Raw genomic sequence first — 23,257 nt, 5'->3', positions numbered from 1 at the left:
CAAAATAGCTTAACACCGCCAGACGGACAGGAGTCCAAATCTAATTCTTTAAAATATAGATCCACACAGCTGTCGTCTGTTTATACCCAAGAGTGTATTCCAGTGTCATGCTCGGAAATCGCTCTACGTATCTAGAAAATAAGCGCTTGCGCACTCCCGGAATAGGTTCTAGTCATACGTATAGTTATTCAAACATCACCTAAACTAGTTTCACACTCACTTAAACGCAAGTACATCACTTTGTATTATTTACATAGCCTACAATGACTCGGCAAATCCATGCTCTTGGCACCAAAACAACATATTAACAATAAATTCCTATACTGTAGGCTTATATAACACACATAGCCTACGTAAACATATCAAATTACATTCAAATGAAATAAAAATTACAATAGGCTTACTTGTTTATGAGAGGCATCGAGCCGGCTTATCATTTCTACGAAGTTTTGCTCCGCATCTCCGCCTGTTCCGCTTTATCTTGTGCAATGATGATGACGATGGTACTGAAATAACAGCGCAACTTCTAAAAGTGCACTAGGCTTTGCTGCTTTAGCTCTCAAATGATCCCTATCGCATTTCTAAAAGCGTTAAACGTCAATATATTCAGTTGGTCATCAATATTAAAGGTTGAAGTCAGCTGTACTGTATGTGCGCAGACATAGGTTATACTCGGTTGCTGTGACATCCTTCGGCAACTGCGCACTTACAGGGGGGCGTGATTTTGTTCTTTAACAGAAGTGGAGGGTTTTGAATAAGACATCATCCACACGTAGCAATAAACGCAGGACTAAAAATTATTATTCCTCCACGTTCACCTACAACTTTGGATTTTAATCTGCGCAACAGAGCTCGGAATGCGGACGTTGGCAAGGCTTGGTAGAGTGAGAGAGCACTGCATGTGGCACATCATCAAAATATCTCCTCTTAGCAACAGGAGACCCGTTCCTTTTTTCCCCTTGAACGTGCACATACATTTTCAATATCCTAAGGCATTGTTATGTTCACTTACTTTCAGAGCTCTTGTTCATAACAATCCATAGATTTCGGCAGTGCGCGGAGTTTTCGCTAACTGTGTCATTCATCATGAAGAAGCCACACAATAACTTCTCTCAAGCGTCCTTTTGCGTTTCTGTAAAGTGCGTATTGTGCATGGCAGCAGGTGCAGTCCGGTCCGCACTATAGGAAACCATCACTGGGTGATGTTGGGAATATACTGCAGCTCCAGTAGCTCCAACTCTGAAAATGGGGCGTTCACTTGCCGACTGCGTTGCTTTACCGTCTTATTTTGTAGTCATGGACACACACACACTTAGCTTTTCTGTTCGTTGTTTCATTATATCATGTCCATCATGTGACATAGTGCGGCCTCCCTCAATGGAAACTTAAAGGGACCTCCTACCGAAGTTGCTGCTGGATCGCATTCGCAACTTGTCTCGCCTGGGACGCTCTCTCTAGTGTTTGAACTCAGTTTGTTTGGGCCAAGCTGTTTGGTAACAATGCTCTAAAGTAGCAGCAATAAAAGCTATAAAGTATTTAAAGCACGTATCAAATAGTTTATTTAAATTCTACTTATGATTACATTTTTGTATATTTATAAATATTTTAAAAAAAAATCTAATAGATTTTATTTACAACAATGTTTTATTTAAATATAGGCTAATAAAATATATATATCTTTATATAATATTAATATAAGTACTGCAAAAACAGTACAATTTTGAAATATTTTAATACTTTTCTATTTGAATATATTTTAAAATCTAATATATTCCTGTGATCAAAACTAAATTTTCAGCATCATTACTCTTCAGTGTCACATGATCCTATTAGATGAGAAATCATTCTAATATGCAAATTTGCTGTTCAAGAACGGTTTTTATTATTATCATCATCATCAAATTTAAAAAAGCTGAGTAAATTTTTTTCAGGATTCTTTGAAAAAAAAAGCATTTATCTGAAATAAAAAGCTTTTGTAACATTATACGTTATATAATTTTTTCTTTATTATAGAAATTAATACTTTTATTTAGCAAGGATGCTTTAAATTGATCAAAAGTGATGATAAAGACATTCATAATGTTACAAAAGATTTCTATTTTAGATAAATGCTGTTCTTCTGAACTTTTTATACATCAAAGAAACCTGAAAAAATTATTCTGTGTTTTCAACATAATAATAATAATAATAAATGTTTTTTGAGCAGCAAATCAAAATATTAGAATGGTTTCTGAATGATCATGTGACTGGCGTAATGATGATAAAAATCAGCTTTGAAATCACAGGAATAAATTACATTTTAAGATATATTCAAATATAAAACAGTTATTTGTAAACAGTAAAATATATATTTTTAGAATTTTACTGTTATTTTATTGTTTATGCTGTACTTTGGATCAAATAAACGCAGGCTTGGTGAGCAGAAGAGAAAAAACGTTAAAAATCTGACTGTTCAAAAACCTTTGACTGGTAGTGTAGTAAATAATTGATCATACATTTCTGCGCCCTATAGTCGTCCACAAGTTGATTAAGATTTCATTTCAAGGTCTTCTTCATTATTATTTCACTCTGTAATGATTTTACTCAAGGCAAAGTGGTTTGTTGCTCTGTGACAGAAATATTAATAATGTGAAAAGCTAAAAATGCTCTCTTTATAGACAGCTTCAAATAGCTGTATTTTACCTCTTAATTCTTGCAAAAATGTGTAATAGCACGTTTATTCAACAGCTTATCATTGACTTTGTACATTATTTACCTTAAAAAGTTCATGGTTGTACATTAAGGTTACACATTACTTCTTTAAGGTAGAGTAAAGGTAAATAATATACAAAGTTGTTTTTAGACCTCTAATGTTTGCAACTGTCTTTTCTAACAACTTAAAAAGAAAAAAAAAAAAAAAGTAATTACGCACAGGTTTAAAAAATTGCGACGCCTATCGGTCCCCATCCATTTGCAGTAAATTAAAAGAGTTCCTGCCAAGATCTGGCCGTGCACTTAGCTGAAATGACATTATCTCTCATTCCTTTACATCAGCTTGTTTCCGGTAAAAGACAGCATCAGCTTGCTGTATGATTAACTAAAGGCGGAATGCATTTCTAGAAGGTCATTGTGTTCTTCAGTAGTCTTGAATAATTAGCCTCACTGATAAGCCATTTTGACAGGCATGTCCAGTGATACAATATAATTATATTTGTGGGCTTTTATAGAAATAGTTCAACCAGAAATGAAAATTTGCTAAGAATGTACTTATCCTCAGGCCATCCAAAATATAAATCTATCTATCTATCTGTCTAAACTTTCCATCTTCTTCAAAGATTACTTCTCTACCATTGTATTGTCATATCATATAAAAGAGCCTGTGAGATCTGAAGTCCACTGCTAATCGGCCAATAAAAGACCCTTGATGCATGGAATTAGAGAGGATTACAGTTTACGCAAACAATAGAGCACCTCCGCCCCCTCATCCTTCACTTGGCTCCTTGGCTATGAGGATGGGATCGCCCCTTGGGCGGCTAGCCTCTTGGAGAGTAGCCACTGGTTCATTTGCTTGTGTCAAGAATAGCCTACTTCCAGGCTTAGCTGCAGTGAATTTGCTCTGAGCCTCATTGTAATGATTAATAATAGTTCAGCCATTGCTGGATGATTCATTTAAAGTATTAGTGTAATCTAGGTCCTGTGAAAATATTAGGTGATGAGGAACAGGAAAAAGTTTTCATAGTTTACAGCAGCCCACATAATGAGTGTATAAAGTTTTTTTAAAGGGAACCCTGGGTATTATGACACATATGGCTTGATATAATAAAAATTATGTCTCTTACTGAAACGTATAAAACTCATTAAAGATTGGGGCTATTTTTACCATAACAATTCAGAATACACAACTCTGAAAATAAAATACTGATACGATGACCACAGCTGCTGAAAGAGCTTACAGGTAGCAATGGATATAAGTATATACTTAAACCAAATCTTGTTTCCCCACAAGAAGTCTAAATTCCCCAGATATTGAGTGAAATCCTTTAGTGGCATGTTTACATCCTACCAGGATGGCATCTAGCGTTTCTTGTCTCTGCCGTTTGTAAGCTCTTTCAGTCGCTGTGGTCTACTAAAAGCCTCAAAGGCATCATGGCTAAAGTGGAAAGAACAAAGACGCAAGTCTTTAGGAAGTTTTATTCGTCCACAAGCATCTTCCCATTTTTTGCTCCTCCTCTTATCGCTAGGAAAAGCAGTGAAGACTTACATCGCTTCTCTTGTTGCCCTTCGACTGAAAGTTACAACCAAAAGCCGCACAATGTGGCATCGTATGAGTAGGCTAATGTATTTTCCAAGATATCGAGTGAAGCACCAGTAGCTCACAGAGTGAGACCATTTCACGTCATCGAAATAATGTCTAAACACCTGGGGTTCCCTTTAAACCCTTTAAAGTGATTTAAAGTTAAACATAAACAGAAAAGAATTCTTATTTACCAACAAAAGAGACTTTTATTTATATTTTCTTTTAAAATATTTACATAAACTCCGCTACTGTGGATGTCATCAAATTTGCAATGCACATTGCAAAAGGCATGCTATGTGATATTATAGTTTCACAACATTGTCTAATTATAATAGTTTTAATACTGAAATGTATGTACGTATGCATGCAGCCTATGTATTATTATTCCCAAGAACCACACTGTAGTCCTGTTCCACTTTAAGACTGTGTGTCTGCCCTGTGTGTGTGTGTGTGTGTGTGTGTGTGTGTGTGTGTAAATGAGTGTGAAAATGTATGCATTAATAACCGTGTGTGTGTGTGTGTGTGTGTGTCGTTCGTGCATCAAGATGGCGGTGGCTCCAGACAGCAGAGTGCTCTCCTACAGTGTTTATAAATGGAGCTCGTACTCCTCTACATATTTACCTGAGTGAGTAACGCACATTAAACCTTCACGTTAAGACTCTACATATGCTCTTAAATATGCATACACAGTTTATAACTCAATAATATTAATCAAACCCGTGGCTTAATCTAACAAGCGGGCCGGGCTGTAGCAGACGAGTAACGTTACATATAACGTTACATAAATCAGCCCAAATGTATAAACTACAGAACACAGCAAGCGAATTGTTTAGGTTTAGATGTTAATGTACATTTGGATGTGCAAAAGTGCGGAAACTGCGATAAATGTGTGGAAATGTCCGGACAGTCGTGTTAGCATGCTAGGATACGCTAGTATGAAGCAGCTCGTATGAGTTTATAGACATAACACGGCTGAAATGCACCTTATGTTTTTAATTTTGTATGTTGTATACAGTCCATGACGCTCTTTTAAGAACCCGACAGGTGTCTTTCTGCGTTGTGTTTATTTAGTCTTAAAATATAAATCAGAAATGCAGTATGCAAGTTAGCCGGTTAGCTAAACGCCTAGTTTACTATAGTGAACTGTTCTTATGAAAGTAAACAAACCGCAGATCGCTGAAACACTATGTGTTCATCTTTATTGAAAAATATCTGATCAAAATGCAGATTAAGTAGACTACATGTACTGTTTTAAAATACATAAATGCGTAAAGATCCTATGGTGGCTAATGCTTAACTGTTGGAATATGACACTGAGAGTCGCAGACTATTTTTATCCCTTTCTGTCACTGTTAATCTACAATATTATGGCAAAATGTATTTAACACAGTGGCATTTGTATAAAGTAGCAGAGTTTTGAAACAAGTGAGCTTCCTATCTAGTCGCACTATGCAACGCGGTCTCTCACTGAGTTTTGAAACATAGCCAAAGAGCTGGTTGGATATTGCGGTCTAACCCATAATATCCATGCAAGTGTCATGTAAAATGCTCATATATTACTAATTTGCATCCTTTCCTTGTAATCCTTGTTTTAGACGTGACAGCTAGAGGTAAATGTGCTTTAGACATTCATGCATTAGTCAGTGGTGAAGCATATATTGTTGTGACATCCATGCAATTTAGTTTTTGCTCATCAAGCTTACATGCTTTATAAACTATATCTAGCAAGCAGAACTGTATAAACAAGTAATGCATTCGTTTTTAAACATCAATCACCACTGAAATGTCATAAAAGCAATGGATACTTGTGCTTTCATGGTGACAGCATAATATTATGGAAGATTAGCACAATTTTCCATTAAGCATGCAAGAAAAAGTGGGGGGTTTGTAAACTGTTTCTCTTTTTGTTTGTTTGCAGGAATATTTTAGTGGACAAACCTAACGATCAGTCTTCCAGGTGGTCATCTGAGAGCAACTACCCTCCACAGGTAAATTCCGCTCATGCCTTTGAGTGTTGACCTGAGCTGGAAATGATTTCTTCTATCAAGGTTATTATTGTTAAAGGGATAGTTCGCACAAAAATCAATTACTCACACTCATGTCGTAAGACTTTTGTTCATCTTCGGGACACAAATTAAGATTTTTTTATTAAATCCGAGAGCTTTCTAAGCCTCAATAGACAGGACATTGTTAAAATAGTCCATGCATTGTGGTACTCTCATGAATGTAAGTAATTAATAACAGAAGTTTAATTTTGGGGTGAACAGTCCCTTTAACCAAAACTAAAAAATAAACACTAAAACCATAAAAAACTAAAATAAACACTAACTGAAGCTTAAAATAAAATACAACTTTATAAGAACTATGTAAAAAATATTTAAAAAATAATAATAAAAACAGCAAACTGACTAAAATGTTAAAAAAATAAATAAAACAGAAGACAAAAATTAGAGACTAGTTGAGAATAATAAGACCCATAATAGTTTAGCAGTAATTCTAAAATGAGTCTTTTATCTTTGTTTTGCAAACACTCTGCAGACGGACTTAATTCTCACTAATTACATGATAGATTATTAAGATAGTTCTTAATAATAATTTCAATATTAAATGCATTTCTAACACTCAAGTGCATACAATACAATGTACATGCTACAATACAATGTAGAAGTAAAACATGTAATAATAGCATTTAAAAAGGGAAATTTGAAAGGTCTCTGTGACTTTGGAAGTATTGGTATCTGTATTTGGCTTTAGAGGTGTGTGTTTCAGTGTTGAAAGCTGTTGATTTTAGTATGACTGGTTATGTTGAAATTTTCATTCATTGACACTGTCCCTTCCTTTCATCTTCTTTTGGAAAGAGGAAGCCTCTTTTCAGTGCCAGCTTTGTGGCAAGGACCATTGCAGCGCAGACAGACTTGTGGTTAAGCAATAAGGAAATCGAAAGTGCGTGTTGGCGGTACAGTAGCACGCGCCCTCAACTTTCAACCTTTAGCCCAAACTGAAAGCCATGTGTTGTCTCACTCGTGTCCTTCCAAAAATCTGCAGAGATGAGAACTATTAGTTCCCGTCATCATCCGATCTCTTTCGCAGAAATGACCTCTCTACATGCCGTAAATCATCACAGGAAGTTCAATATTATTTCATCTGTGGGTTAAATCCTTTGAATGTTGTAAAACCCCTATTTTTTTGACCAAGCTCTTAGTGCAAGTGGCAATCAGTGGTGGTGGATGGAATATCACAGTCAGTCTGCGTGAAACATTTTCCTCACCCTTCCCGTCTCCGATGACAGTAGCCCATTCATTTTTAGGGTCTCTAAGCAAGTTGCGTTTGTTCCGAGCAATGCTTTACAAGCTGTGATTGCGGGATGTCCTGTCATAGATGTCTACAGTTGATTGAATTGTTTTCATGAGGGCACCATGAGTAATAGAGCCACTCCTGTCCACCTGCATTTGAAGTGGGTGTTGTCACTTGCAGTCTTTGGTCATTTTGATCATGTGTTTCCTTATAGGCACCAAAAACACAAGAGTGAACTTCCATGTGTTCTGTAATGTTCACTTGAGATACCTTAATGCATTAATAAGAAAACAATGAGGGATTTTAGATACTGTCAAAGAGGAAAAATACCAGAAAAGTGGTTTATACAACTTGTTGCCCTGATTTTCCACATTTTGTGCAGACTAATGTTTGGGGTTGGTAAGATTTCTCGATAACACTTTTACAATAAGGTGTAATTTGTTATCATTAGTTAATGTATTATCTAACATGACGAACAATGAACAATACATTTATTACACTGTTCATTAATCTTTGTTAATGTTAGTTAATAAAATACAGCTGTTCATTGTTCATGTTAGTTCACAGTACATTAACTAATGTTAACAAACACAACTTGTGATTTTAATAAGGCATTAGTAAATGCTGAAATTAACATGAAGATTAATAAATGCTGTCGACGTGGTGTTCATTCTTAGTTTATGTTAACTAATGTTAACTAATGAACTTTATTGTAAAGTTTCACCGCTTTCTTGAAAGAAGTTTTTTTTTTATTCTCATCAAGGCTACATTTTTGATCACACATACAGTTAAAATTGTATTTTTATTTAAATAATATTGCAATTTAAAATGTCTAGTTAAGTATATTTTAATGTAATTTACTCCAGTGTTACGTAATCCTCTAAAATTAATTTGAATACACTGATTTGGTAATCAGGACAGACTTTGACTGTTTAATTTTAGCAGAAACCATGGTACATTGAGTACAGAATTTATTTGAAATAGAAATATTCTGTAACATTATATAGTCAAACCAAAAATTATTCAAACACCAGATATAGTTTTAGATTTTTTTTTTTTTTTACTAGTGTGTGCACTATAGTTCATTTAATTAGTGAGGATAGCAAAATAAAGTAAACTGCGACATATTATACCCGAAAATTCTTCATACAGTAGGCTACTAGTAAAATTTGGTCACTTTGACCTGACCATGCTTGAGTGAAGACAGGCTGAACAAAAATAAGCATCGCTTAGTAATTGGTCAACAAAGTATTTATAGTTGTGTAAATATTGTCATACTAACAGATGTCTGAATTTTTGGTTGATTTTGTAACAACCCCTGGCTCAAAGGGAAGCAACAAAAAGGGACACACATGACCATAACTAAACTCAAAGGAAAAAAATTTAATTAAATCACAAGTTAATGCCAGACATAGAAAAATATTAAGATAAAACAATGTTTCTGTAGGCCTCAGTTTCGTCTGTGCGTAATGTAGGGTGTCTGAATGAACATGTGTCAAAATATGTACAAAGTAAAACATAAGCAAAACAAGGAATAAAATCAAAACCAAAGACAAAGCAAAACCTAGGCCAAACAAACAAATCAGAGGGAAAAACTCAAACAAAGCCTTAAACCCAAGTCCCCACACTAACAGTCTATCAGTCTCTTTTAGAAGAAGCGCCCCAACCAGTGTCAGGTGCAGCCAATGAATCGCTCATCAGGTTAAGTCGTAGGCGGGGCAACCAATTACCACGCTCCCAAAACGAAAGTGCAGGGATTGTCACAATTGTAATTCATTATTTCCCTTTCTATCAAAGTTATCGGACATTGTCAAGATTAATTTGTTCTGACACAGTTTAATTCTTGAGTTTTTGTCATATTTTATTACCATTTTCTAAACTGTGAGAAATGTTGAAGGTGTCTAAATAAATGTTGGTTTTAATGTATATGTGCTTACTTGTGCTTTGGATTAATTTGATTTGTCCTTGCTGAATAAAAGTATTAATTGATTTAAAATAAAAAAATTGTAATGTACACTTAAAAAAAGGTGCCACACGATGCCATAGAAGAACCTTTTTTGTCTAAATGGTTCCATAAAGAACCTTTCAACATTGAAGAACCTTTCTGTTTCACAAAAGGTTCTTTGTGGCGAAAGAAGGTTCTTCAGATTATAAAAAGGTCAGAGAGAGATGGTTCTTTAAAGAACATTTGACTGAATAGTTCTTTGTGGAACCAAAAATGGTTCTTCTCTGGCATCACTGTGATAATGCACCTTTATTTTTGAGAGTATATGCTAGTTTTAAGGTGGAACTAACCAAAATCTAAGCAATTACTTACTTAATGTCTTCACCCTGTTGTAGTATTCAAATCACATTGATGCTTTTATTACTAAACATTGTCAAATCTGTTGCGACTGTTTAAGCATGCACAAGTGCAAATGTGACCCTGGACCACAAAAGTAGCATGGGTATATTTGTAGCAATATCCAAAATATACATTGTATGGGTCAAAATGATTTTTTTATGTCAAAAGTCATTAGGATATTAAGTAAAAATCATGTTCCATAAAAACTTAATTTTTGATTTGTAATATGCATTGCTAAGAACTTAATTTGGACAACTTTAAAGGCCATTTTCTTAATATTTAGATTTCTTTGCACCCTCAGATTCTAGATTTTCAAATAGTAACAAACCATGCGTCAATAGAAGAAGCTTATGGAAAGCTTTCAGATGATAAATCTTTCCAAAAATTGTCCCTTATGAATGGTTTTGTGGTCCAGGGTCACACATGATATTAGAAATGGCTTTAGATTTGCTGTTGTGTGTGTTTTGATCACCATAAAGTTTGATCTGATGGAACACTATAGCTAAAACATTTCATGTTTGCTTTGGTGTAACACTTTTTTTTTTTTTCTTTTCTTCACTCAGTACTTGATCTTAAAACTGGAGAGACCAGCTATAGTTCTGAGCATCACTTATGGCAAATATGAGAAAACCCACGTGTGCAACCTGAAGAAGTTTAAGGTGTTCGGAGGCATGAGTGAAGAAAACATGACGGAACTCTTGTCTAGGTGAGAGAGACTTGAGGGGGAATGTTAGTTTGTTATTGCAGTCTACTTACAGGATAATCTTTGTCAGATAAGCTTTACAGACCCATAGCTTTTACACCAACTTAAGAGCAGGTGACTGAATATATTAACTTAATAATAGAGCACCTGAACAGAAACATTTATAAAACCGCTATTAGTGTTCTTGAGAAGTGAGTAATGTTTGGGGAAATGGCTTCTTGTGATGTGATGAGGTCATTGACTGTCTTCCTTATCTAATCCTAGTGGCCTTAAGAATGACTTCAACAAGGAGACATTCACACTAAAGCACAAGATTGATGAGCAGATGTTTCCCTGCAGGTTCATTAAAATAGGTGAGTGTTTACAGAAAGAGCGAACTAAAGACCTGGTGAACTCATGTGGTGACACATTTAGGGGAAAGATCAGTCATCACATGGTTTTAGAGGAAGACAATGAGTTGAGTGAGTGATTGAATGACTCTGCAAGTCTTTGATGGAACAAACAAGTGCTTGTGCAAGTGCTGAACTCTTTTAGACTAGATTTTTCTCTTGTAATGTTGCATGCTGACCTTGTCTTTTGAGAATCGAGAATTTGAGATCAGCATATGTGTAAATGTCCTTTCTTGTCCTCTCTGTCTGTGTTTGGTAATGTACAGTGCCTCTGATGTCATGGGGGCCCAGCTTTAACTTCAGCATCTGGTATATTGAGTTACACGGCATAGAAGATCCAGACGTGGTCCAGCCCTGCCTTAACTGGTACAGTAAGGTGAGTTGTGTCCAAACATCCACCTGCACCAGAGGTGATCTTTGAGAATGAATCTCATAATGAAATGTTAAGTTCATACAGGGTTCGTACAAAGTGCTTGAAGTACTTGAATTGGACTCTTTGAAATTTAAGGCCTGGAAAAGCCCTTGAAAATAGCAATATTCCTGAAGAGGTACTTGAAAAGTGCTTGAATTATTGAAAGACAATGTGTCTTTGAAATAAGTGTTCAATTTTCAATAAGCACATATCTTTTCAGACAAAATTCACCTAATTCAAAAAACATCGCACCTTTTTCGCTTATTTCAGTTAATTTCAAAACTAGCAGGCTAAGCCAGTAGTCATGTAAAGATGGCTGAAGACGCAAAAAGGGGAATAGATGAACCGAATCAATTGAGTGAGTCATTTATGCTGGAACCGCTCCAACTGATTCAAACTTATGACTTCGATCATTCATTTCAGTTAAATGATTCGATAATATTTGAAGTCCCTATCTGAATGAATGGTTTGCGATACACAAAGTCATATTTGAAATGGTGGTTCGCGAATCATTATTCAGACCGGGACTTCAAAGCGTGGATCATGAATCATTTGATTCAGATCAGGACTTTGGTGCAGGTGTTCGAATCATTTAATTCGGTGTGGGACTTCGGAGCATTTATGGCAAATTAATTGTTTCAAATTATCTCTTTTTTTTTTTCTTAAACAGTAGAAAACATCAAACCATTAAGGCAGTACAGTTATTAAAACGAAATAAAAAAAAGGTTAGTATATTTAGAAAAACAAGTATATTTTAATTTATCTTTTTTAGAACTTGAAAGATAATACATTATTTGATAAGTGATTGAAGTCCTTAAAAATCCAAAAGGTAGTGCTTGAAAAGTCCTTGAAAGTCCTGAAGTTTCGTTTTACAGTATCTGTATGAACCCTGGTTCTTATTTTACCCCCAAATCCAAAGAACTATTTTAGGACCACCCACTGCTTAAAGGATTTTTTAAGATTCCTGATTATTTACTCACCCCAATGTCATCCAAGATCTTCATGTCTTTCTTAAGTCGAAAAGAAATTAAGGTTTTTGAGGAAAACATTCCAGGATTTTTCTCCATATAGTGGACTTTAATGGTGGCCAACGATTTGAAGGTCCAAACTACAGTTTCAGTGCAGGTTCAAAGGGCTTTACATGAGGAATAAGAGTGTTATCAAGAAAAACTTAACATATAAAAATAAATAAAAAAAATTATATATTTTTTTTAACCACAAATGCTCTGCGATGTGCATCTACAACCTCACGCATTACGTCATCACATTGGAAAGGTCTTGCACGGTTAGTTCTTGTCTGTGTACTTCGGTTCATAATCGGTGAAAAACTTTTAATTTTCTCCTCCATCTTCAAAATTCTCCGACATTGTTTTACCTTTTTTGTAAAGGGTGTTTGACTTTCTTTGCATGTTTGCTTTGTAAACACTGAGTCAGTACGTCTGCCTAAGTCATGCGTAACCCTTCCAGTGTGTCTACTTGATGCATGAAGTCATAGGCGCAGAAGACAAGCATTTGTGGTTAAAAAGTATGTACATTTCTGGGCTGGGGTCGTGTAGAGCCCTTTGAAGCTGGATTGAATCTGCAATTTGGACCTTTAACCCATTGGTCTCCATTCTTGAATGTTTTTCTCAAAAACCTTTATTGCTTTTCGACTGAAGCAAAAAAAAGATATGAACATATTGGATGACAATAGGGGTGAGCAAATTACCAGGAAGTTTTAATTCTTGAGTGAACTAATCCTTTAAAGATAATCCCACATAAATCACACCGCATGTGAATTAAAGCTTTATTTTGGTAAACTGCGTCATTGTCATTGTACGTCATAACCATCAATAGTTTTTGAATTGCCAGAATGTTCCAGTAAGAAAAACATTCATGTTTTTATAACACTCGCACTTCATTTGCACAGGCAGTTTCACGCAATATTAAACACGGATCGATGGCACGTTACAGCTAAAGTGGTTTGTTTTTTTTCCTGGCAGTACCGTGAACAGGAGGCCATCCGCTTGTGCCTGAAACACTTCCGGCAGCACAACTACACAGAAGCCTTCGAGTCCCTGCAGAAGAAAACGCGGATCGCTCTCGAGCACCCCATGCTCACGCATCTCCATGAGCGGCTGGTCCTCAGAGGAGACTTTGACGCCTGCGAGGAGCTTATAGACAAAGCCGTGAGAGGTACCTCACCCTGTGTTTCATCATATGGATCTGTGCCACATTCATTAAATAGGGAATGTGGGCATGTTGGTGCACTGTAGGCAACAGAATGGTTCTGGATTAAAATCGTGTTACATCCTTGTTGACATTTTATGTCACATAAAGATGATCTCCACTTAAACAGTCTGTTTCACTTGACGCAGACTAGACCTGATTTTTAGTGTGTAAGAAGTGTTAGGTTTCTATAATACACTGCTCTCACTGTTAGAGAGGTTTTGATGAACTTGCAACCTTACAGCACAATACAGCAGATTGTACTTCAAAAAGAAATGACTCAAAGCTTTAGTTCCTAATACTCTCAGTATTTGAATAGTGATTATTTACTGCTTTGCAAAACTTGTTTTTTATGTAATCCCATTTGAACTAATATTTGCCTGCTGTACAAACTGAGGGGTGCAAAAATGAGGAACTATGGATTTTTATTTTAAATGACCCAGGTGTTTTAGCATTTTAAGTAGCACAGTGAGTCATAATGATAGAAGTTAAAGAAAAATTACCAGCATGCTGCTTTTTGACACAAACTTGTGGGTGATTTCACACAAACACAGTTGAGAGCTGTAGTTTCCATTACAATGTTGGTAATATGACAGTAATGTGCAACTTAAAAGTTCACCTGGTGATTCAACCTGTAGAATGCACGCCCGCAAAACCTTTTTTTTTAGCAAGAAATGGCTATAAATATTGTTTGAATTAAAAAAAATAAACCTTTGAGTATTTTGGTTTGAAAATTGTTAAATGTGTAGTTCACTCAAAAATGAATAATACTCCATGATTTACTCACCCTCAAGCTATCCTAGGTGTATATGACTTTCTTCTTTCAGATAAAAACAGAGTTATATTAAAAAATGTCCTGGTTCTTCCAAGCTTTATAATGGCAGCGAATGGCTGTTGATATTTTGGAGTCGAATAAAGTGCATTCATCCATCATAAAAAGTACTCCACCTGGCCTTCTGAAGTGAAGCAATGTGTTTGTGTAGCAAAAATATAGATATTTAAAACTTCATAAACTAGAATCTCTAACTGTCGTACATTTGTATACGAGATTTCAGCAGATGTTGTGGGACGCAGGCAAATGCTGTGACAAATGTGGAAACACAATGGACAGAGTGAAACAAAAAACCGATCAAGAAAAATGATGGATGATTTCAATATAAGCCAAGAGGAGACTAGTTTTCTTTTCCTTTAAACAAAAGTTGGTTCTAGATCGCTGGTCTCTCGTGAACAGGTGAACGATATTTATTAGAAGCTTGAGGTTGTGGTTTATGAAGTCTTAAATATAGATATTTTTTCTACACAAATGCATCTAATCACTTCAAAAGGCCTTTATTATCCCCCTGGAGCCGTGTGGAGCGCTTTTTATGATGGATGGAATAACTTCATTGGACTTCAATAAAGTTATTCATTGTAAAGCTTGGAAGATCCAGGACATTTTTGAATATAACTCCGTTTGTATTCGCTGAAAGAAGAAAGTCATATACACCTAGGATGGCTTGAGGTTGAGCAAATCATGCAGTAAATTTTATTTTGGGGTGAAGTAGACCTTTAATGTGACCAGTAGCAGTGTGGTTCTCATTGACAGCTTTTTTTTAATCACTGGAGTTTTTTAGTCTCTGTGCTCTGTTGGTTTTTTTAGTCGTTTCTAGTGCCTCTTTTACTCATTTCGCCAGAACTCTTATTAACAGTTAATCACTTGAGATAATATTACACAAAAAAACAGTCCCGTAGGTATTACAACAAATGAAAGTGTAACACTCGATATGGTCTCTCTAGTGAAATTAAAAGTTAAAAGAACCAGTCGCTAATCCTTATAGATAGTTTTTTTTTTTTCGTCAAAATCTTTGTTTAATTTTTGTGCAATTTTAGCTTAAGAAACAAAGTTTATGATACATCTGATGTCAGGTTTAATTGGTCAAAAATGTGCAAACGATTTCAGAGATATAAGTCTACCCGATTCAAGTATATAGGAGTTAGTCGCGTATGACTGAAATAACTTCTCAGAGGCATTGTGAGTAAGATCTTAGAGTGAATTGACTTGTTGTTAACTGACTATTCTTGAAGTCACGTTGCTGCAAAAATCATTGCAAACACTTAAATCGACTGTACAGACAAAGCAAATAGTCACACCTGAGGCTTGAGCCATTGGTTGATTCAATGTTGCACTGACAGTCTAGTCAAGAACCAACACTGTGTTTTAAGATTTTTAGAAGGAATCAGCTTCTACATACAGTCAAGCCCGAAATTATTCATACCCCTGGCAAATTCTGACTTAAAGTTACTTTTATTCAACCAGCAAGTTTTTTTTTGACCAGAAATGACACAGGCTTCTCCCAAAAGATAATAAGACGATATTTCTCAGCTTTTATTTACATTTGAACAAAAGGTGGCATGTCCAAAATTATTCATACCCTTTGCAAACTGTCACAGTCTATGGAAAAATCCAAAGTTCTATACCATTCCAACTAGTCCAAGCTGTTCTAAAGCATCCTTATTACCCTGATTCATTGGGAACAGTTGTTTTAATCAACTCAACAGGTGAAAAACAGAAGAATTCGATTGATGTATGGTTTGTTAGGATAGGACAATATTTGTCCAAGATGCAACTATTTGAAAATCTATAATCTGAGGGTGCAAAAAAATTTAAATATTGAGAAAATCGCCTTTAAAGTTGTTTAGATGAAGTTGTTAGCAATGCATATTACTAATTAAAAAGTAAGTTGTATATAATTGTGGTAGGAAGTTTACAAAATATTTTCATGGAACATGATCTTTACTTAATATCCTAATGTTTTTGGCATAATTCTGACCCATACAGTGTATTGTTGGCTATTGCTACAAATATACCCATAATACTTTAGGTTTTGTGGACTTTCTGGAGAAAGTATTTTGCACATTGTTCGCAGTCGTGTTTCATGTTATTACATGTTCTCCTCATTGGTCACAGTGTAAGTTTACGGTAATTAGAACTTAATGTACACTTGGATTGTTTCCCGCTCAGGGAGCATGCATTAGCAAATTAAAGTGCACACTTGACTCTTTATCTGGTCTCTTCCAGATGGTTTGTTTAATCAGTACATCAGCCAGCAGGATTATAAGCCACGCTGGAGTCAGATCATCCCCAAATGTAACAAAGGTACGACAGCAGCCCAGAATCTGAACGCTGGACTCCAGGGAATCTGTGTCTGCTGTATTAAGTGACTTAAGGGCTGTATTGATATTCACTGCGTGTCTTGTTCCTGATTCACTTCTGTTCTCTCTCATTTTTTCTGATTAGGTGATGGTGATGATAACAGGCCGGGCATGAGAGGAGGTCATCAGATGGTCATTGATGTTCAGACAGGTACGTTTGGTGTCACATGGTTGATTTGCATAGTTTTTGATCGGGTGGTTATCGTGCTACTATTTAGCTTGTTCTGTCTTGCTTGTAGTGGAATGCATGCGAAGACTGCATTTAGTCCCGCTGTTGGGAGTTAAGGGCTGTTTTAAATGTGCGTGTGAATTTGTGAGCTTGTTGTTAGAGGAACAATCGATCCTGCAGCCCTCATGTGGCCCTCTGCGTTCTGACTGACCTCGAGTAACCCGCTCTACAGCTCGGCTGACGCTCAATTGCTTGAACAACTGTCTCTGCTTATCACCATGGAGACATCAGCCTTTCAACCTCAGCACACAGCTGCCTTTCTAGAATATGATGATTTATAACAGCTTTAAAAACACCATAACAGTTTTTATCCTTCGATTTTGTATTGAATTCATACAAAGGTGTAAAATGGCTCACCCACTCACGCTCTTTTGTATCCATGTCTTTATTCGACAGAAACCGTGTATCTGTTTGGTGGCTGGGATGGAACGCAGGACTTGGCTGATTTCTGGGCGTACAGTGTGAAGGAGAACCAATGGGCTTGTATCTCCAGGGATACGGAGAAAGAGGTAAGAAAGAAACTGAAAGAGGAATTTTTTTTTTATTATGACTCAGCTAAATGGCACAAAAAATTCCCTAGATCTTTCCATCATGTCATTGAGTTTCACATACTTCACTGAGTGGACTCTTTTATATGTAGGTTATTTAGATGGGGATTTTTGACTCATAGTTGTGCCAGTTTGTGAATGAGGAAGAGAATGAAATTATTGTAATGGAAAATATGTGGTGCTGATGGAAGTTATAATGGAGATCTCTTTGGTCACTTAAATCTGGTACGCTCTACAATATAGACTAAGAACTGCCCATTAATGCAGGAAGGGCCTGCCTGACAAATATGTGACGTAGCTAACCACATGTTTTAGGAGTGGGCACATCTGAATGAATGATCTCACAAAAGTGAACAGCACTCACAAACAGCTACAGACTACATAGAATACTAAAGAAATGTTTGTAAATGTGTGGAGGTTTTTCATTAGAATTTATGTCCATCCAATGCATTTTCTTTTATTTTAATATTATTTTTATTTAATTTTTTATTTTATTTAAAAATAATAAAATAATAAATAAAATAAAATGAAATAATGAAGTATTTTTATTTTATTTTAATTTCAACGATGTATAATTAAGTTATAAAAATCTGGAAAATAAAATATTTATTATTATTAATAATTATTATTTTTTTAAAATAACATTTTTATTTAATTTGTTTCTTTTAATTTGTTTTTAATATTATTTTATTTTATATTATTTGAAAATAATAAAATAAGAAATAAAATAAAAATATGAAAAATAAAAATTAAAGTGTTTTTATTTTATTTCAACAATGTATATTTGTCATAAAATTTTACAAATAAAATATTTTAAATTTTAACTTTATTTTTCATAACTATTTTTATTTTAAAATATGAAAAATAATACTATTATTTTATTTTTAATTTATTGTTTTAAATAATATTTTATTTTATTTTTATTTTAAAATGATAAAATAAGTAAAATAAAAATAATCTGAAAAATAAATAATCTGAAAAATAAATATTTTTGTTAGTTTTTTATTTTTAACGATGTATAATTAAGTTATAAAAATAATATGAAAAATAAAAAATAAATTACATTTTAAATTTTTTATTTTTCATATTATTTTAAAATAATAAAATAAAAATATTATGAAATAAAGAAAAAGATTATTTTTATTTTATTTTAACAATATATCATTTATTTATCTAGTTTACATGCGCAAAGATTTGATAACGTTAATCTCAAAAAATTTTGCATAATCCATCGATTAGTTCTTCCTCGAAAACACCCATTATTGTGTCCTGGTACCTTGTACCTTGATTTATACACCTTAGTTTTCCCGTAAGATCAGGCATGGCCCTTTGTAAATTTGATCTGGCTTCTGGTCTCATTTAGTTGTACAAAACGGCCTGTTTTGCTGATTGATTTTGCAAATTGTTGTGTCTTACCATATTATTTTAATGTATTACCTTAATTATGAACAACTTTAATTATGGTTTGTAGTGCAAACAGTTTTACCGTTTACTGCATGTTATTATTCTTCTCGTTATTTCCCTATAGCGGCTAATGATCTGGATTGGAAGTCTTGCCCATAGGCTTACTTCCACGTTGAAGAATAAGGTGGATAATTGAGGCAAAAACTATAAAGGTTGTGATATATTTTTTTAGAACGGTCCCAGTGCTCGGTCGTGTCACAAGATGTGCATCGACTCTCAGCGGAGGCAGATCTACACGCTTGGCCGTTACCTGGATTCCTCCGTCAGAAACAGCAAGTCACTGAAGAGTGACTTCTACTGCTATGACATTGACGCCAACACGTGGGCTCTCCTAAGCGAAGACACGTCCGCTGATGGAGGCCCCAAACTCGTGTTCGACCACCAGGTACGCATTTGAAATTACACAACCACCATACCATACCACCAGGAGTCTCCCTTGTACAGGTTTTCTGATGAGCAGTTCAGTATCTCTCAGGTATTTGTACAAAACATCTGTGTTTTTCTCTCTCAGATGTGCATGGACTCTGAGAAGCACATGATCTACACTTTTGGTGGTCGGATTCTGACGTGTAACGGCAGCGTGGACGACGGCAGGACGTCAGAGCCTCAGTTCAGCGGGCTTTATGCGTATCACTGTCAAGCTGGCAGCTGGAGTCTGCTCAGAGAAGACTCGTGTAACGCTGGGCCAGAGGACATCCAGTCCCGCATCGGACACTGCATGCTCTTTCACACGGTCCGTATCCTTAGTAATGACCCCATAAAACGCTCTGAGCTTCAACTCAGATGTTTTGTATGTTGACCTCAAATTTTTGATGGATCCATTTGTGGCCTAATTGGGGTGAATTAGGGCTGGGCATATCAAATTTTATATTACTCCGTATTATTTATTTAGTTGAAGTGTAATATAATTAATTATATATATGATATATATGTGTATATGTATTGAACCGTTCAGTACGAGGCTTTCGGTTCCATACGCATTACATACCAAGCGATTCGACTCGTTGGACTAGTCCTATAAATTTGGAAAAAAAAGAGCTTAAAGTGTGTGAAGTATAATGTTCTCAATGCAACTGTGCTCAACAAGACACATTATGATGGTGGGCTAGTTCACTTTTATTTTTAAATAGCTTGTAAATGCTTGTGCGCATTTTACTTTCACTTTCGAATTCGGCGTCAATTTCTCACTTATATTAGACATAGAATGTTTAATTTATTAACAAAACGAATACACCATTATATAGGCCTAATATAAAATAAGAAATTACACAAAGTTTAGACATAAAACACTGAAAATCAGCAAACATGGTGCAACCAAATAATTAAAGAAACGAATGTTGAAAAAAGCTTCCAAAATCATCTTAGACAAACGGCACAAGTCAAAAGGCCTTCCAAATCTAAAATATTTTTAAAGCAGGCGCTTTTGTATTTCGTTTTGAAACTAAATCTTTCGCCAACTTGTTGTCTTTCCTTACCTCACTTGTCAGGTCGACTCACTCTCCTCACGTAAATGAAAAATGATAAATGAAATACGACTTCTGCCGCTGATCTGAGATGCACACTGCATTGTTCGAAGTAGAAAAATAAAAGAATATGATGTTAGTTTTAATAGATAAAAAAAGTCTAAACATTTGGGAAATCTCTTTGGCATACCATTGTTTTTGCTGTATCGAAAACGTACTGAACCGTAACATCACTGTCATACCGTACCGAACCGTATCATGAATTTTGTGAATCGTTACACCTCTAATATATATATAGAATATAAAAAAATGTATTACAAAAATGGTTTTAAAGGCGTAGTTCACCTGAAAATGAAAGTTACCCCATGATTTACTCGCCCTCAAGCCATCCTAGGTGTATAGGACTTTCTTCTTTCAGACGAATACAATCTTGAGTTATATTTTAAAATGTCCTGGCTCTCCCAAGCTTTATAATGGCAGTGAATGGGCGTTGAGATTTTTAAGCCCAAAAAAGTGCATCCATCCATCATAAAAAGTGCTCCACTCAGCTCCCAGCCATTAATAAAGGCCTCCTGAAGCGAAGCGATGCGTTTGTATACGAAAAATATCTATTTTTAAAAGTTTATAAACCATAATCTTTAGTTCATGCCAACTGTCGTACGTGCATTCAAGAAAAAGTGCAGTTTCAACGGATGACGTAGGTATAGCGTAAGCTCCGGTGAGAAGTGACGAACACGGAAGCGCAGTGGAGAGGGCAAAACAAAACGCTGGTAACAAATGAGAAGTACAAAACGAGGATTTGTAAAGAAAATTGTCAGTGGATTTCAATATAAGCCAAGAGGAGACTGGTTTTCCTTTGCTGTAAACAAAACTTGGCTCTAGCAAGACTAGCATATTCTCACCGGAGCTTACTCTGCATCTACGTCGTTCGCTAGAACGCCACTCTCTTGTGAATGCACTACGAAAGTTAGCGTAAGATAGAAATTACGAAAATAAACTTTTTATGATGGATGGATGCACTTTATTGGACTTCAAAATATCAACACCCATTCACCGCCATTATTAAAGCATAGAACAACCAGGACATTTTTAAATAGAACTCTGATTGTATTCGTCTGAAAGAAGAAAGTCATATACACCTAGGATAGCTTGAGAGTGAGTAAATCATGAGGTGGCTTTCATTTTTGGGAGATAATTGCTGAATTTATTGGTGGTTTTAACAACAAATTTGATTAGATTATTTATTTATTTATTTTTTGTAGAGAAATCGCTGCCTGTACGTCTTCGGAGGTCAGAGGTCCAAAACTTACTTGAATGATTTCTTCAGTTACGACGTCGATGGTGACCACGTGGAGATCATCTCAGACGGCACCAAGAAGGACTCAGGCATGGGTACGTTGTCAACAGCGATTTTATTTTTTTGTTGCATTGTAACAAAAACTCCTACAAAGCCATGTCCTGAGAAGACGCTCCTTAAAAGGAGAGCGCAGGAATCTTGAGCATGAAGGTGACATCATGTTCAGAAATAGAGTTGAATCAGGTGGGGATTATGTCACTGTTGCGGGCAGTTACGTGCAGCACAGGCAAACATGTGATCTATTGCAGTCTTACTGTTCAACAGCTAAGTCAGCTTGACATCATCTGTCTTCCTGATACTGATATACACAGATCTGCTGGTCTGGCTGATAGTGATGAATGCTTCTTGTGAGGATTGTCCTGATGATGGGTGAATATTGCAGCAATTTCCTGAGCAGGGAGACAAGGTTTTTGCGGTTACAACACGCTGCTCTACAAAGAACACATATTCTGCTTCTCATCAAGATATACTCCTCTAAAGACTCGGCGTGAAGTATACGTTTTAATATTTAAAGTCTTCTCTGGAAGATTAAACATTTGTAGCCTTGGATGACTCGGGTTACGTAAAACTGTATTTTTTTTTCTCTTGAGAAAATGCTAGTCTCTTAGTTTGCTAGGGTGTTTAAGGTGGTTACTAAGAGTATTGCTAGGTGGTTGCTTACTATCCCAAGTCTTCATGATATTCTAGTCACTGCATATGGCACAGGCTTTTTTTTTACCCATGATTTCTTAAAGTAACAGTTTGCTGAAACACAGTGTTGTTATTAACTGAAACGAAAACTATTAACTATAATAAATTATTTTCAGAATAAAGCTGAAATAAAGTAAATATAAATATTAGATGAAAAACTTAAATTAAATTAGAGATGTTGGCAACTAAAATAAATTTTTTTAAATGAATAAAATATAAAATGTAAATACATTTTTTTTTTTATTATGCAAGAACAAAAATCAAAATGACAAGTATCAAAAACACATAAAAATAACCTGGATCAATATAAAATTAATTAACACATATAAAATTAATAAAAAATATTACATTAAATAGGCATATTCAGTAAATTCACTTGCTAATTCAATATTTATAGTAATATAAAATATATAAAAAATTACAAATGCACAGAGCAAAATTACTAAAGCATGAACAAAAATTAAAATAAGTATAAGTATAAAAATAAAATCAACTGTGAAATAAAATCAATTATGCTGTTATTTCATTTATAATATTATTTTAATAATTTTTTAGAAATCTAATTTATTACTACTACTACTACTAATATTATTTATACAAATAATAATAATAATTATCATTTCTTTAGTTTCATATTAATACAAAAATATTAAAAAAAATAAATGACAAAAGCACAAAGCAAAATTAT

At 35.0% G+C, this 23,257-nt stretch overlaps 1 protein-coding gene across 1 annotated transcript in view; it reads left to right on the top strand.

Moving 5' to 3' along the window:
* Positions 1-4,808: 4,808 nt before the first annotated feature.
* mkln1 (muskelin 1, intracellular mediator containing kelch motifs) overlaps positions 4,809-23,257 on the top strand; it is a 31,043-nt gene continuing 12,594 nt past the window's right edge. Inside the window, exons 1-12 of the mRNA XM_073838081.1 lie at positions 4,809-4,901; positions 6,195-6,264; positions 10,478-10,620; positions 10,882-10,970; positions 11,273-11,382; positions 13,401-13,593; positions 16,685-16,762; positions 16,904-16,969; positions 17,444-17,556; positions 19,232-19,444; positions 19,571-19,792; positions 21,785-21,914. Of these exons, the coding sequence (XP_073694182.1) occupies positions 4,822-4,901; positions 6,195-6,264; positions 10,478-10,620; positions 10,882-10,970; positions 11,273-11,382; positions 13,401-13,593; positions 16,685-16,762; positions 16,904-16,969; positions 17,444-17,556; positions 19,232-19,444; positions 19,571-19,792; positions 21,785-21,914 (1,507 nt within the window). The 5' untranslated portion in view covers positions 4,809-4,821. The remainder of the gene's footprint in view (positions 4,902-6,194; positions 6,265-10,477; positions 10,621-10,881; positions 10,971-11,272; positions 11,383-13,400; positions 13,594-16,684; positions 16,763-16,903; positions 16,970-17,443; positions 17,557-19,231; positions 19,445-19,570; positions 19,793-21,784; positions 21,915-23,257) is intronic.

Source organism: Garra rufa, chromosome 4, assembly GCF_049309525.1.
Source record: "Garra rufa chromosome 4, GarRuf1.0, whole genome shotgun sequence".
Lineage (NCBI taxonomy): Eukaryota > Metazoa > Chordata > Actinopteri > Cypriniformes > Cyprinidae > Garra > Garra rufa.
This window is presented reverse-complemented; position numbering and strand designations above follow the sequence as displayed.